The sequence below is a fragment of the Astyanax mexicanus genome, chromosome 1, assembly GCF_023375975.1.
Source record: "Astyanax mexicanus isolate ESR-SI-001 chromosome 1, AstMex3_surface, whole genome shotgun sequence".
Taxonomy (NCBI): Eukaryota; Metazoa; Chordata; class Actinopteri; order Characiformes; family Acestrorhamphidae; genus Astyanax; species Astyanax mexicanus.
In genome coordinates, this window is record NC_064408.1 from 116,618,816 (window position 1) to 116,635,809 (window position 16,994).

The following is a 16,994-nucleotide window of genomic DNA, read 5'->3' on the forward strand; positions in this document are numbered from 1 at the left end:
AGTCGATTTATTTATTACGCGCTGCAAATTTAGGGACTTTTATTTTGAAAAACGGTGTTGCTTCACCCGTGGGTCCTCCATGCTTCTGCGTTACATGACAGTAGCAGCGGCTCCAGCAGTAGCAGAAGGGCAGCATGCGGGTCTTTAACCGGGTCCAGCAGGAGCTGAGGTGTGCGGGCGGGCTGTGTGTGGAGTGATCGGGAGGCAGGGCGGTGGGTCTGTTGGGTTTGGGGCTCTGCAGGCCGCTGGGGGGGCTTGATTAGTGAGCGGTGAGCTGATCTGATAGCCTAGCCTGAGTTATCTGTACCTACAGGAGGTGTGTGTTCACCTTCAGACCTACAGCAGAGAACATGAGCTCCCCGTCCAGCTCCACCTCCAACCCGGCAGCGGTGTCGGTGCCTGGACACCTCCAGCGCCTCTTCAGCCACGTGAGGGTGGAGAACCTGGTCGCAGGGCTCAGTGGAGGGGTGGTGTCCACCATGGTGCTGCACCCTTTAGACCTGGTCAAGATCAGGTTTGCAGGTAAGGCCATAATGTTATACACTAAGTAAATGATGTGGGAATGATGCTGTAGTTGGTCTGCAGGTTTAGGTTCAGCAACAGTATGTGCTTAAAATATAAAGAATATACTGAGTATAGACCAGGTTATTCCATCAATGGATTTTATATTTCTTTCCTGATGATCACGACCATATTCCAATATATTCAATGTCATGATTCATGGAGCTGGAATTGTGAAAGAGTTCAGGGTTCAGGGAGCATGAGATCATCATTTTCACACATGGATTGAGAGAGTTCACCACAGAGTCCAGATCTTAACCTCATTGAGAATCTTTGGAATGTGCTGGATGGAGAAGAGAGACTTTGTGCAGTGGTCAGACTCTACCATCATCAATGCTGCTGCAAGATCTTGGTGAAAAATTAATCCAGCAACACTGGATTAAAATAGATCTTGTAACATTGCAGAAGCTTATTGAAACAATTTCTGAGGCTGGTAACTGATGAACTTATACTTATATTTATACTTATACTATTCCTGGAGCAGTCCTGATGAGTGCCAGTTCCATCATAAAGTTTTTGATGGTCTTTGCCGTGACTGCACTTGAGGATATTTTCTTGAAATAAGTTCTTAAAATGTTTCAAATGGATTGACCCTCATTTCTTAAAGTAATTTTCTATTCTTTACTTAATTGAGTAGTTCCTGCTTTTCAAAATATGGATTAGAACATTACTCAAATAGAGTTATTCACTGTATACCTGTAACTCTACCTCTTCACTACTTTACAACTGATGCTCTCACATTAAAACATTAAGAGGCAAAAAATTCAAGTAATTAACTCTTGACAAGTTCAGCACAGCTGTTAACCCTTTTAGACCCTGAGAACATTCCAATGGATGTCATGTGTTTTCTTCTTTTTTATTGCATTTCCTTTCACATAACTCAGATTAGGTCCTGCTGTCCTTCAGAATAGACATTTATCAGCCAATCAAACAGCAGTTTAGCCCGCTCACTTCATTGAGAAAAAAAAGTATCACTTAAAAAAAATTTCACAAAAAAATGTGAAATACAATGTTAAAAATGTTTTTATTGCAGTAAACATAAAAATACAAACAATAATTTATGTATATATATTATTGATATATATATTGATTGATTCTGCATGTTTCTGTGTGTAGATTTGTGTGTGGAAGAGTGTTTTTCTGTTTGTAATAGTGAATTTATTCGTGTTTCAGTGAGTGACGGTTTGGAGCTGAGGCCGAAGTACCACGGCATCTGGCACTGCATGAAGAGCATCTGGCAGCATGAGGGTCTCCGAGGGTTGTACCAGGGCGTAACCCCCAACGTCTGGGGTGCAGGAGCTTCATGGGGCCTCTATTTTTTCTTGTGAGCACAGTTTGCTTCTTTAAAGCACTTATATGAATCCAGTCTAATCCAGTATCTTAGTAACTAATTAAAAAAAGACAGTAATCTGTTACCTAGTAACTGTATTAAACTCACACCTGTAGAAAATACAAGACAGTTTTGGAGAATGAAGCAAATAATTCATGATTTCTTGAGCTGTTTATCAGTTTATCACAATTTTCCTTGGTTCTCCAGTTAAGAACAAATAAATTCAGTTCAGTGTGCATTAAAATTTTCATTCAAGCTGCAGTATTAATATATTAAAACAGGACTATACTAACTTGAAGCTCTTTTTTTGCACCTCATATCCAGACTTTTAGGGAGTTTTATCAGTTGTGCTGAAAAAAATACTCTGTACCCAGGACCCAGGTTTTTTCTGAGTGATTAATTGCTGTTTGCTGTTGTTTTTCAATTTTAGTCAAATAAAAACACTCGTACAGTGAAGAACAGCAGCAGGAGCTCCTCAGATAAAGTGCTATTCTCATTTCTCTTCAGGGCAGGATGCATCATTTGGCTCCACATTACTCCTATTGTGTTAGCCTGTTATGCTAACTGGTTGGCGTTAGATAGTGAGCTGTGTCTGCTTCTTTGGTGGCGCTGTTCTAGACAGCATTTTACAGCGCCTCTAGTGGTATGGCGGTATGTGAAAAATGCATACCGGTTTTAATTTCCTTTGGATGAACCAATATACAGCCCAGCACTTGGAAAAAGATACAAGACTACAGTCTGTAACTATAGTAGAACTACAAAGTGTCCTATATGCTCAGTTCAGCTAATTAAAAATACAGTGCGTCCGTGTTTAATTGGCCGTTTTACTATAGGATGCTCATCTTAAGTGAAGCATTTCTGAGCTCGTTTCAAAGTTCTGCATTAACACAAGTCAGCCGGTTCCAGCAGGTCCATCTGTTCAGTAACTTCCTTTTCCATCCACAGTTATAACGCCATCAAGGGTTACGCCAAGGAGGGTCGCCAGACAGAACTCAGTGCCACCGAGCACCTGGTGTCGGCAGCAGAAGCAGGTCAGTTCTGGACATAGCTGGTCTCCATGGAGACGGTGGCAGTGGGCGGATCGAGGTCCATAGCAAAGCAGGTCCAATAAGCGTCCGGCGGTCTGAAGGTCATCTCAGGTTATCTTTTATAGCGGGCCAGTTTCAGGAATGTAGAGCAGATCAGCAGTGCTTCCAAACCCACGATCCTCACCCCTACACTGTGAAAAATTGGGTTATCTTACTTAAAACATGCAAAGAACCATATATTAATATATACATATATTGATGATAACATACAAATGACTCGATTCATTATATTTACAATAATTGCAAACCTTTCAAAACTTACACATAGGGCTTAACGATTAATCATTTTTAATTGAAATCGCTGTTTGAATGGACACAATTTTTCAATCACAGGAGCCTATGATTTGAATAGCCTGCAAGCATGCTCTCCTGTAGACACTTCACAATGTTGCGGCACATGTGTCGTGACGTCACCGCATTTGTAGTCCATCGAGTGCTGGGGATTGACAATGTCTTAATATTTATGTCTTATCAATAAGTTCTGTCCAATAATATATATATATATATATATATATATATATATATATATATATATATATATATATATATATATATATACATGTACACTGAAAAAACAATCAAGAGACCACTTCAGTTTCTCAAGTGAGCATTTACTTGCAGAAAATGAGAAATGGCTGAAATAACAAAAAAGATGCAGAGCTTTCAGACCTCAAATAATGCAAATAAAACAAGTTCATATTCATAAAATTTTAAGAGTTCAGAAATCAATATTTGGTGGAATAACCCTGGTTTTTAATCACAGTTTTCATGCATCTTGGCATCATGTTCTCCTCCACCAGTCTTACACACTGCTTTTGGATAACTTTATGCCACTCCTGGTGCAGAAATTCAAGCAGTTCAGATTGGTTTGATGGCTTGTGATCATCCATCTTCCTCTTGATTATATTCCAGAGGTTTTTGTTTCTTGAAATGTAAAAATATAACTGACAACTGCATTTAATTTGAGAACCCTGGGAGTATTTTATGAGGGAAGAAGTTTATAATTATATTAGATGGATATGTTAACCACTAATACAGGTTTAGGCTTTAATGGAATAGAAATAATCACAAGTTAAATTGAAATCTCAGTATTCTGAGGAAAAATCAGAAATGGATATTTTGCCCAAATTGTGCAGCCCTACCTACACATGCATTACAAGGTTTTGAGTATCACAGAATAAAAGTATTGTGATATCAGTTTTATTGTGGGATGCACTGCGATTCCCACTCTTTAAGAGGCACTAAACCCTAAAATGATATTTTTTATTAATAACTGAAATGTGTGAAACATTCCAGTCCTGCTTAATTTTTTTTTAAAACATTCCCTAATCTTTAGAAACACTTTTATTACTGTCATTTCCGCCTGTGCAGCGCCTTCTCAGGTCCATGTACCTTGATACGCAGATACTCACAATATGTAAATCATTCAATCAATAAAACCGCCTCCCCCCCGGTGACGTCCAACCATCTGTGACTAACTGATATCAGAGGCACACAGCTCAGCTCAGTCAGCTCTCCCTTCTGCCCCGCCCCTAAACCCATACATCACCCAGGGCCCCTCTCATTTATTTATTTTTTTTTGCATTTTTTTTTATTTAAGCTGAGGGTGAAGTCAGGCAAAATCAGGGGGTTCTGTGCCCCTTTAATCACACAGTCATTGGAAGTCGTTAGATGAGAAAGGAAGCATAAAGGTATTGGAAAACAAGGACATTTTTAGCTGGTCTTGTTGAGACTAATACCAGGAATAGCAGAGATGTTGGGGAGGAGACAGGTCATTCATATTAAATAAATGAATCATATTACTACTGTAATGATGACAATATAAGTTTTAAAGGCCAGATAACTCAAGACATGGTGTTAAACTCCCTCTGATTTACTACACAAGAATCTCCTTCATCCAGTACAGAAAAGAAAGAGCATCCGGACAGGAAGTTTATATATCTCACGAGCTACAACCCATGTGATGTTAATAAAGCTTAATGAAGCAACACTGCAGACTTACGACTCATTATGTCTCTGAACGAGGAGGCAGAAATCCCTCCATTCCTCTGGCTCAAATAAAAATAATTGCTTTTTTTGTTTGGAGTCTAAATTCCAGCTAAACGGTCATTTGTTTAGCCCACAGAGACGGCTGTTAATAATATGTTCAGTCTGCAGCTCATTTATTTAATGTTTAAAGCGATAGTGAAAAATGACCTTTACACAATACTCCCCTCACCCGGAGAGCAGTCGATCAGTTTGCTCGCTCAGGGCTCAGCTAGAGTCATTACTTGTTAGCTACAGCGCATTAGCCTCGGAGCTCCAGCTCATAGACAGCGGGCGTGTCCTGCTGATAGACTGCATTTGAGGTAAATGGCAGAGCTCTGAAGTCGGGTATTGAGGTGAACTGTTGCTTTAATGAGATGTGTTGCTGATTTTTTATTTATTTTTTATGTTTTTGCTTTATCTTCTTCAGGGGCGATGACCCTCTGTATAACAAACCCCATCTGGGTGACCAAGACGCGGCTGGTGCTTCAGTACAGCACGGATCCAAGCAGGAAGCCATATAAGGGCATGGTGGATGCGCTGGTGAAGATATACAGACAGGAAGGAATACCTGGACTTTACAGGGTAAGACACAATCTGCGTTGTCAACTTTCTCACTGATTCTTCAACATTGTTCTCAAGAATCTGCTGATATTTACTAAATTCCATGCTACCCTCAACTTTAACAAGATTCTCAGTACCTGCACTGATCACACAGCCCCACAGCATGATGACCCACCACCAGATTTTACTGTGGGGAGCAGTAAGTGTTGGGTTGAAGCTCCAAATAACTTAATTTTAGTTTCATCAGTCCACAGAACCTTATTCCAAAATATAAATGAAGCTGGCTTGTTCTAATGTGCTTTAGCTTTAGCATACCTCATGCGACTCTGTTTGTGGCATGTGCTCAGAAAAGGCTTCTTCTGCATTAATTTCTCTCCCATACATCCTCTCCTTGTGTAAAGTGCTCTGAATAGTGAATATTGAACGATGCACAGTGACTCCATCTGCAGCAAGATGATTTTGTTTTAGGTCTTTGGAGCTCTGGAGGTCTGTAGGTTCACTATGACTTTTCTCACCATCCTTCTCCTCTGATTAGCTGAGATTTTTCTTGTTCTGCCACTTCAGGTCTTAACTAGAACTGTGCCTGTGGTTCTTCCATTTCCTCACCATGTTTCTCACAGCGGAAACTGATCAGCTGAAATCTCTGAGATTATTAAGCTTTTTATATCCTTCCTCTGAATCATGATGTTAAACAATCTTTGTTTTCAGCTCATTGGAGAGTTTTAAGTGTTTTGAGGCTCTCATGTTGCCTCTCTTCAGAGAAGATGCAAAGAGGAGAAAAACTTGCAATTGACCATATTAACCTTTTCTCATAATTAGATTGACCTGTGTATGTAGGTCAAGGGTCAATGAACTTACTAAACTTATTTTTGTCTTTCAAAATGAGTCGATCAATAATACAATACTCTAAACCCATACATCACCTATCCCATTTTTAAAGGTGTTCTTCCGCTAAAATCTCTCTGAGTTGTATATGGATGCTACATACGAAACTGTTCTTCAACCTCCATTGTCTGCAGTATCTAGTAAAAGAAACTATTCAGAAAAACGAGTCGATCAGAAAAAGCACTGTGTCTACGTCAACTTGTGAATAGTATTCATGGCCATGCCCACCTCGGCTTGAGACCACCTACAGGCAGAGCTGAAGCCGGGCGGCAACACTGTCTCGTCAGATAAGAGCTAACTAACAGTGCTTGGAACAGCATGGAAGTTCATTCCTGTGTTATTTGTGCAAATATCACATTATTGTTTATATGCTTTGCCCAGTAATTCAGAGCTAAGGAACAAATGGTTAGAATTTGTCTATGGAACACCTCCAGTGTCGTACTTGTAATTGACATAGGTATCTGTATGTCTAAAACAGTTCTGTTTACACTAGTTAACAGTAAAAATCCACCCATGGATAGATTTGTACTTTTTGTACCTGGACTACCCACCTCTGTGTGTAAGTAACTATAGGTTTAAATAGGATCTCCGGTGGATTTGGTGTTTTACAGAGACTCTAAGACTGGGTCAGTGGCTGAACTGCACTCTTACACATGTTGTAAAGTAACACATGACGTTGCAAAGACTGTTATTAGTATAAAAATGTCTTTATTTAAAAAAAAATCAAACATTTCTCTCCATCTCTCTGCCTCCTGGTGTTGCTGTGCTGTTAGCCAATCAGAGGTCAAATGTTTGCATGTATGAATATTCATGAGCAAGAGCCAAAATCCTATCGTTTCTCCCCACCCCCACTCCACTCCTCCACCCGACTAAAGCAGTGTTATACCAGATCACCGGACCACTTTTTTTTTTTTTTTTTCTCTTTTCTTTTTTTTTTTCTTTTCCCCCACTAAAACCAGTTTACATGGCATTAATCCGTTCTAGAGACCACAACTAGACATTTTAAAATCAATGAAAAAATGCTATGAAATGAGATCTTTTTTAAGCCTTTTTTTAAATTTGATCTAAAGGTGAAGTCTTTCTCTTTCTGCCCTTCAGGCCCAATTCTGTTGCCTTTAATTACTGGACACACAATACGAACATCAATAAAAATATAAAAAAAATGTTAGGAATATTCAAGATTTATTGATTTGGCCGCTCTTCCAGCAGACTGTCTAATCTAGCTTGTCTTCCTAATGCGTCTCATATTGATATTGACATAGCGTGAGTCTGTAAATGCTGTTAATCATAAAGCTAAATCAAAGCCTCTGACTGGTGTTTGTCAGTTGGTGAGGAGGCTGGTAACGGCTGATGGATGTTGCATAAGCAGCAGTATGAAAAAAAACTACCAGCAGCCGCCACTAGGAGCTGCTCGTGCACTGTGTAAAATCTGTGTACAGTGTAAATGAGGGGCTCAGTGTGTTCAGATGGCTGTAATCAGTAAGTGTCGGTGCATCAGAGTTCTGAAAGCCAGTTTGTGAGCCAGTATTTAAGCCAGTATTTGAAGTATAAATACATTTACTTAAATAGAAATGTTGGTCATCTTTACTTTACTGGAGTAATTATTTATTTTTCAGACGACTTTTTACTTCTACTTCTTACATTTCCACACAATTATCTGAACTTTCTACTCCTTACTTTTTTTAAATATCCTGTTTCATTTCAGCTCGTTTTGATTCTGGCTTCTCATCCTTCAATAAAACACCCATCCAGATAAATCTCTCCATCCAGACAGAGTGAATCTGATTGTGATTGGATGTAGAGAAGTATAAACATATACCATTCCGACTCCCTATTGGTTTATACTGTGATCCATCACACCTGCACACGCCCCCCACACACACCCACACTTCAGCAAGAACATAGCAGACGTATGTAGTCTAGTAAAAAGATGATCTGTGCAGAGACTCAAGAAAAAATAGAGTATCATTGAAAAGTTAATTTATTTCAGTAATTCAGTTTAAAATGTGAAACTCATATATTATATAGGTGTATTAAACACACAGAGTTATCTATTTTAAGCAGTTATTTCTTTTATTGTTGATGATTATGGCTTACAGACAATAAAAAAAACTCAAAAAATCAATATCTCAGAAAATTTGAATATTATATAAGAACAATTGGTACTTTTTCCAGCAGTGTGGGCAGTGTGCCAAGTCCTGCTGGAAAATGAAATCTGCATCTCCATAAAAGTTGTCAGCAGAGGGAAGCATGAAGTGCTGTAAGATTTTGGACTTTAGACTTGATAATAAAACACAGTGGATCAACACCAGCAGATGATCAGCATGTCTCTCCAAACCATCACTGATCATCAGTAAATTTTACATTTCATTTGTAAATCAAGGGAGCAGAGTCTGGAGGAAGAGTGGAGAAACACACAGTCCAAACTGCTCGAGCTCTAGTGTGAAGTTTCCACCAATCAGTGATGGTTTGGAGAGACATGTCTGTCATCTGCTGGTGTTGATCCACTGTGTTTTATTATCAAGTCTAAAGTCAGTACAGTTTTGTTTTCCCACAAAATCTTACAGAACTTTTTTCTTTTTTTGAGATGCGGATTTCATTTTCCAGCAGGACTCGGCACACTGATTTCTGGGTTTTCATTGGAATTTCCACAATCAGTGATGGTTTTGGAGAGTCATGTATAACAGTATGGTGCAGTATCTCACTCTGTGTGATCGTGTGTTTTGGGGTCTGTATAGGGGTTCGTTCCGGGTTTATTCGGCACGTCTCACGGAGCGCTGCAGTTCATGGCGTACGAGGAGCTGAAGAGAGACTACAATAAATACAGACAGATGCCTTCAGACGCAAAGCTGGCAAGTATAGGTTACATGTTCCCACCTCCTCCACCAGCCTGTTCCTGACACTTTTACAGATGTTGTGTGATTTTTTATATGAAAAAAAAAATGTATATATCACATTTTTATATAAGAAAGTCTATATGATGCATGCAGAGCGTGACTCGCAGTGTCCTTCCTCCTCTCCAGAACCCGCTGGAATACATTACCATGGCGGCTCTGTCCAAAATCTTCGCAGTGGCCACCACTTACCCGTACCAGGTGGTCCGGGCGCGCCTGCAGGATCAGCACAATAGTTACAGCGGGGTGGTGGATGTCGTCAGGAGGACGTGGAGGTGAGCCAAGCTAACACTTCTCAGATCAGCTAATGCCCTCAGATAGATTTAAAAAAATGCAGTATATGAACAAAAGTATTGGGACTCACTTTATTATAGTTTATTCACTGCTTGACTCAATACAGAACCAGTCAACATTGAAGAAACACACTCACAGAAATCATAGAGTAACTTAAAAGTGTTAAACAAACCAAAATACTCTGAAGTTCTGTTAACTTACGGTAACTCTGATAAACTTATCCTGTGCAACAGAGGTAACTCTTGCTCTTCCTTTCCTGGAACAGTCCTGATGAGTGCCAGTTCCATCATAGAATTTTTGCTTGTCTTTGTGAATGATCTTCATTTCTTAACCTCAGTTTTTTTTCTTTACTTAGTTGAGTAGTTATTGACAATAACATAAAATGGATTAAAACATTACTCAAATAGATCCAGACATCATTCTAGTATCCTACATTAACGATGTTAAGGCTGTGGATCATTGTTCTCATTGTTCAAGTTTGAAATTTGGGAGATCTGTTCTTAATAAACGTTCTTCTTAAATAATAGGTCTTCTTCAGTGTTGCAATGTTAATTAACATCATTATGAACTGATTTCTATGGAGACTCTAAATTGACATCATGTAAATCATGCGTGGGAACAAGATAATTAGGGAGTCTGAACGAGATAATTAAAGCTCCACTAGGTAGGATTGAGATTTTGTGCTCGTGGGCTCCCCCTACAGTTGTAGAGTGTAATAAATATTTTAGACGGATTAGTTTCTCTTTCTCGTTTTCTGGCTTTCACAGACATATTCGGTCTCTTTCCAGCTTCTGCCAGAGTAGTCCTTGTAGAACTGTTAGAACTAAAGGTCGGAAAGCAGGTCGCAGTTCTCGCGAGCGTTGATCGCGGCTGCCTCGGAAAACTTACAGAGTCTGGTTTGAGCTCAGAGGATCTCCGGCACAGACACGAGAGCACCGCTATTCCTCCTATTACACCTCAATGCAGCGCTGCAGTGAGTTTCAAGCTGTAATTTCACTTCTTTAAAAAGATCAAAAATCAAGGAAATCCTACCTAGTGCTGCTTTAAGGCGTGGGAACGATATTTTGGAGTCTCTTGCAGTGATACATGAAATTCTCATACTAAAATCTGTCATACTGTGCACAACCCCTGTTTTTTTTTTTTGCATGATGCCACTTTAGAGGCTGCATAGATTTCGCTCATTCAAACATCCAGAAAATGTTTTTTAAAAGCTTAGTCTTAACGCTCTACTTACAAAAAAAAAGTTGAGTTTAAGGGTTAAAGCACAGTTTTGCTCAAAATATTACAATGCACACAACATTAAGGGTGTGGTATGGGTAGTAAATATGGGTATGGGTGTGGGATGGTAGTTTTCCATGCTAAGCCTGTGTTAATGAGGCATTTTCCCTCTTGTTTGGACAGACACGAGGGTCCTCTGGGCTTCTATAAAGGCATGGTGCCCAACCTGATCCGAGTGACCCCGGCATGCTGCATCACGTTCGTGGTTTACGAGAACGTGTCCCGCTTCCTCCTGGGCCAGAACAAATGAGGTAGAGACCGGGGGGCGACAGCACTGAGCTAACCCAGAGCGAGGGCACTGGCCTTGGGGGAGAAGACCTGGAGCAGTGCCCCCTCACCCTCTCCTGGGCCGGGCCTGGTAGACGCACCCGTCAGCAGAAGATGCAGCAGGAGGGTCAGAGGTCTTTGTGAAAGAATCAGTGTCCAGTAGATAATGGACACGATGTGGATTTTTCTGCTGGTAGAACATGGACTTTATGGAGTGCAGGAGAACCGGTGCTGCTTCGTTTTCATTAAAAAGGTGAAATAGTGTGTTTGTGCGACCCAAACAGAACCAAGGGCCATGAATGCATGCTAAACTATAAACCATAAACCATCACTGGATTGTTAGTCTTGAAACAGTGCCAAAAAAACAAATGTTTCGTTTACGTAATGTTTCATTAAAGACTGTGAGTTATTTAAGTCATTTTTTACAGAGATAAATAGTGTGAGATAACAATTATAGATAAGTTAAGTGTAGTGGAGAGCAGGGCACAAACTAACCCACTAAAAATTAGAATATCATAAAAAAAAGTGACTTTATTTCAGTAATTCAATAAATTCAATAAATGTATTTTTTCGTTGATGATTATGGATTACAGCCAATGAAGACCCAAAAATCAGTGTCTCAGAAAATTAGAATAATATAAAAAAACAATTGGTACTTTTGGCTGTGTGGGCAGTGTGCCAAGTCCTGCTAGAAAATGAAATCTGCATCTCCATAAAAGTTGTTAGCAAAAGATATGTTAATTTAAAAAAAAAAGACACTGATTTTTAGGTTTATATTGGCTTTATAGCCATAATTATCAACAATAAAAGAAATAAACTCTAACAATAGATCACTCTGTGTTTTAATACATTTATATAATATATCAGATTCACATTTTGAACTGAATTACTAAAATAAAGTAACGTTTTAATGATATTCAATTTTTTAAAGATGCACTAGTATTTTTGCTGAATAATCGTAAAAATATTTAAGTGAGATTAATGTTTTTATGTTTTACACATATTTGCTCCAATAGAACATGTCACATTTGTGTACAATTTTTGCATAATTCAGTTAAAAGTGACAGGAATGCAAACTTGCAAATCGTTCCAAATTTAATACAGTTTTAATGTCTTTATCTAAACTTAAATACATCTTTAACGATCACTGTGTATTTTTATTATTATTACTTTAATGGTAAAAAAAATGAAGGGAAACTTCCAAAAAAAGGCTGTATTTATGATTTTATATGAAGGAATAAAGGGCAGTCTTTGTTATAACAGTTTGTTAAACTAACCCCCCAGTGTGGAGGCTGTTTATTATTTTAACATGTGTAAAAGAATACTATGTTTCAGCCTTTTAAAATCACGATTAACATAATACACACTGAAATAATTCCATTTCATAGGGCAGAAACTTGCAATGTACCATGGGCAGACATCTCAAGTTGCAAAAATGAATAAATAACAAATAATCACCTTCCAAAAAAAAACACTATTACAAACTGTACAGTGGGCAAGACTTAATTTTTTTATTTTTTATTTTTTTTTATTTTTACCAGACATGGATATACTTTGGAGTAGTCAGAGGTGAAAAGTTTTGATGGGAGCCATGATGCTCCTGAACGCATCCCACCATCCCATTCAGGAGGAGAAGAAAAACACTGCCCACCAACACTTAAAATTGATTGGCTGACTCACAGTCTCTTTTCATAGAACAGGCCAATCAGATCCCTCTCTCTTTTGCATGCACTTCATGAATATGCACACGAGGGAGCAGCTTTCTCTCCCTTTCTTTCACACAAGCAATTGGGTAAAAAAATGCCTGTGTTGCCTGCATGCATGTTTGTGTTCACTCTTGGGCCACTCGTTCTAGAGTCATTCTGGAAGCTAAAGAATGTTAGAGTTGCTTGTCTGCTCACATGGAAAGTTCTAGCCAAAAGTCGCCAGTCACGATCATTACTATCGTCTGCCCAACTACTGTCCACTGTGGATGGTAAATAGTGTCGCTTATCTTGTATTCCTAGTACACAAGTGACACTGTGAATAGAGGAATTGTTAAATATATGCACATAAATGTTCCATCCATCTGCGCTCACTATCAGACCTTACTTAAACTCACTTAAATAACTCAAATCACCTTGCCATGAGCACACTGCCAGTGTTCAACAAGATAACACCTCACAACTTATACAGGTTCAAGCATTTGCAAGCCATTCCCTGAGATAAAACTAAAATTAACATCATCAGTTAACATACTGCTGTCCCATGACTGTTGGCAAGTCAGTGTGTATTATGTTAATTACCAAGATAGTGAATAAATTGTTACATTGTCTTACTTGCTAAAGGAAAAAAAGGGAAATTTAATGTTTTGTTCAGATTTGTTTAACTACATGAGAAATGTCATATTTGACTGTGTGTTAGTGCCCTGCTCTCTCTTTTTATATATAGTTTTGTGTGTGTGTGATGAAAGAAGTGGATCTGTGTGAAGTGCCTTTTTATAATAGAAGTCCATTTGCATTTTAATTCAATGCTTTTTGCTATGCTGGATCTCTTGGCATGCGTTTGTCCTCACCCTCCTAGTGTTGTGAGCATTGCTAGAGATGGGGGGGGGGGTGGGGGTGGGGGTTGGGGGGGGGGGTTGGGTAGTTGTGTATAAAATGTAGTACAATTCAAAATATATATATATTTTTGGAAGTACAGACACATCTGTATGAAACTCATGTTGTAATCATATACTGTACTGTAAAGCTTCATTGTTAAATACACCCTAATTATAGGGGTGTGAGTGGTGCCAGCGGACTAAGGCCAAAAAGGTTTGAATCCCAGCCATGCAGCTTGCCATCAGCTGCGGAAGCTGTTTTTTAATCACAGTTTTCAGGCATACTGGCATGTTCTCCTCCACCAGTCTTTCACACTGCTTTTGGATAACTTTTTGCCTTAACTCCTGGTGCGGAAATTCAAGCAGTTCAGCTTGGTTTGATGGTTTGTGATCATCAATCTTCCTCTCGATTATATTCCAGAGGTTTTCAATTTGGTAAATCAAAGAAACTCAATTTTTTTTGAGTGCTCTCTTATTTTTTTTCAGTGCTCTATATATATATTTATATATGTCAGAGATGCCCACACACACTGCCAGCTTATACTGATACATGTGAAATCAAACCCACCGCTTTCCCAACTGCTGCTGATGCAGCATCACTAGGCAGCTCTGATGCATCAGATTCTAACCAGCAAAAATCAGAATTTTAGACTTGAATTAAATTTAATGAGTTTGAAATTGAATTACATTTGAAATTACAGGTAGAGTTGAACTTATTGCAATTTAGATCAGTTTTTAATCACATATCAGTGAGAATATAATACTTGCTGCCATTATGATAAAAAGATTGCTGGTTCGAATCCCAGTCATGCAGCTTACCATCAGCTGCCAGAGCTCTGAGAGAGCACAATGGGCCTTGTTCTCTCTGGGTGGGTACAGTAGATGGCGCTTTTTCCGCTTATCACTTCTAGGGTGATGTAGATCAGCACAAGGCTGCGTCTGTGAGCTGATGTATTAGAACCGAGTCGCTGCGCTTTCCTCCGAGTGCGCTGTGATGCTACTCAGCAATGCTGCATCAGCAGCAGTTTGAAAAGAGGCGGAGTCTGACTTCACATGAGTCGGAGGAGGCATGTGCTAGTCTTCACCCTCCTGGTGTTGTGGAATCACTATTGATGGGGGGATATAGAGCTGAGTAACAGCTAAATGGGTGGGACCATCCACCTACCTAAATTTGATTCAGAATTTAGGAGTCATTTTCAATTCAATTGAATTAAAACTTTTTGTACAGCTCTGATTTTAATCTGTGAAGAAAACGAAGCCACAGAAAGTATGCCAGCTTTAAATTTGTGAAGTCACTTGTGAATTTTGTTTTGATAGAAGTTTTGAAGTCCTTTAGTCTGCTGGACTATTTAGAACTGACTAAGAAAAAGAAAAGCCTTAAAATGGTAGATTTAAACTTCTTAATTTAAGATTTAGATACCAACATTAAAAGCCTTTTTTCTCCATGTGTGAAAGGCATGTGTGCTCTGTGTGTGATGCTTGTATAACATACCAGCCCTCTCTGCCCTGATTGGCTAGACACTGCCCATTAGCTGTGCTCATTTGATAAAATTAAAATCTGCCTTTGCAAAGCAACCAGTCATGTTCTATATACATGCAGCAGCTCTCTCTATTGAAATGAATAGGATGCGTTGAGGTGAAAGGACAAGTGGACTTGTACTCTTTGGGCCCTATCATACATTGTGATTCTGATTGCTATCTTACACCCCATCAACAGTCTATTTTCACACCTTGGTCCCGCGCTGTTAAAATAGTGTTTATAGAGTTTAGGAATAAATCTGATCACTGATGGGTGTGGTGGTCTGGAAGTGAGGTGTATTCAGGTAAATTTCTGACTTGTTTCTGTATATTTTGGTGGTGGAAAACTCCACAGGAGCTCCACTGACTGATTAAAACCCTGACAACAGTCGATCATCATCAGAGTCTATTTCTATAGGTGCACCCAGCGCTTGTTCAATCCCACGTGATAATCACACACACCCGACTTTTAACTCTGCAATAATCAGAACAAAGAATAAAATAACATCGCTGTTCCCTTAAAAGAGGTGCTGGTGTATCTTCACAGTGTGAATGAGCAGCTCAGTATCCTCTGCTGAGACTCGCAAAAGCGCCGCACTGTTAAGATACGAACGCGCCAAAGTCAGAGCTCATCTGCCTCTTAAAGAGAATGATGACTGATACACTGATTGGTTTAATATCATGTTACGCCCAAAACACACCCATGATTAATTAAGAAAATTATTATTGTGCCCTTAGTCTTTTTTTTTGCTGAAGCAGCTTTGGAAACCAGTTGAGTTTAGTTTACTGCTGTATAATAAATATGTATTCCACAGACATCATCTGTTTTCATTTTAGTCTTTATTGTGTTTTAAATGTACCTGCATCACAGTTTCATCACAGTACATCTTAACTTAACATCTACAAGCAACTCAAGTCAAGTCAGAATATTATGACCACCTCTTTGTTTCTATAGTCACTGTCCAACTTATCAGCTCCACTGGCCATATAGTAAAACTTTGTAGTTCTACTATAACTACAGACTGTTGTCCTGTAGATCTGATCTTGGCCACTGTGCTGAAGCTCAGATTCAGGGTGTTGTAATCTTGTAGCCTTGGCCAACAATTTGTATTTGAAGATCCCCAGAGAGTTCTTTGCCATGAGCGCCATGTTGGAACTTTCAGTGGCCAGTATGAGAGAGTGTAAGAGCTGTACTACAAAATTGAACACACTAACACTAACGACACTAACAAGTCATATGACAATTTGGAGGGAAAATGACAAGCAGTGCTCAGTTTGGACATGTTGGGGTGTGGTCCCTTAGGGGTAAACTCACTTTAGTTGCCGGTGGTTTTTAGACATTATTAGCTGTATACTGAGTTATTTTGAGGGAAGAATAAATTTACACTGTTATATAAGCTGCACACTATGGAAGCCCATTCCCGCCACCTAAAAAATAAAAATACTCCAGCAAATTTTTTTTTATTATTATTAAGTAAATTGCTATCTCAATATTTTGAGATACTAAGTCAATATTTTGAGATACTAAGTCAATATTTTGAGATACTAAGTCAATATTTTGAGATACTATCTCAATATTTTGAGATACTAAGTCAATATTTTGAGATACTAAGTCAATATTTTGAGATACTATCTCAATATTTTGAGATACTAAGTCAATATTTTGAGATACTAAGTCAATATTTTGAGATACCTTAAATGCTGGCTGA

At 38.9% G+C, this 16,994-nt stretch overlaps 1 protein-coding gene across 1 annotated transcript; it reads left to right on the forward strand.

The window, feature by feature from the left end:
- Positions 1-67: 67 nt before the first annotated feature.
- Positions 68-12,333, forward strand: slc25a32b (solute carrier family 25 member 32b). Its single transcript, XM_007231464.4, has 7 exons — positions 68-522; positions 1,735-1,885; positions 2,837-2,922; positions 5,435-5,589; positions 9,192-9,305; positions 9,477-9,622; positions 11,043-12,333. Exons 1-7 carry the CDS (start codon positions 351-353, stop codon positions 11,167-11,169), a joined length of 951 nt encoding a protein of 316 aa, XP_007231526.3. The 5' UTR covers positions 68-350; the 3' UTR covers positions 11,170-12,333.
- Positions 12,334-16,994: the final 4,661 nt, after the last annotated feature.

What these genes read in the sequence shown, in the direction of transcription:
- slc25a32b (XM_007231464.4), top strand. Translation starts at nt 351, where the DNA reads ATGAGCTCCCCGTCCAGCTCCACCTCCAACCCGGCAGCGGTGTCGGTG. An exon ending in GGTCAAGATCAGGTTTGCAG is followed by an intron (nt 523 to 1,734) that starts GTAAGGCCATAA and finishes TTCGTGTTTCAG; the next exon opens with TGAGTGACGGTTTGGAGCTG. An exon ending in TGCCTTCAGACGCAAAGCTG is followed by an intron (nt 9,306 to 9,476) that starts GCAAGTATAGGT and finishes CCTCCTCTCCAG; the next exon opens with AACCCGCTGGAATACATTAC.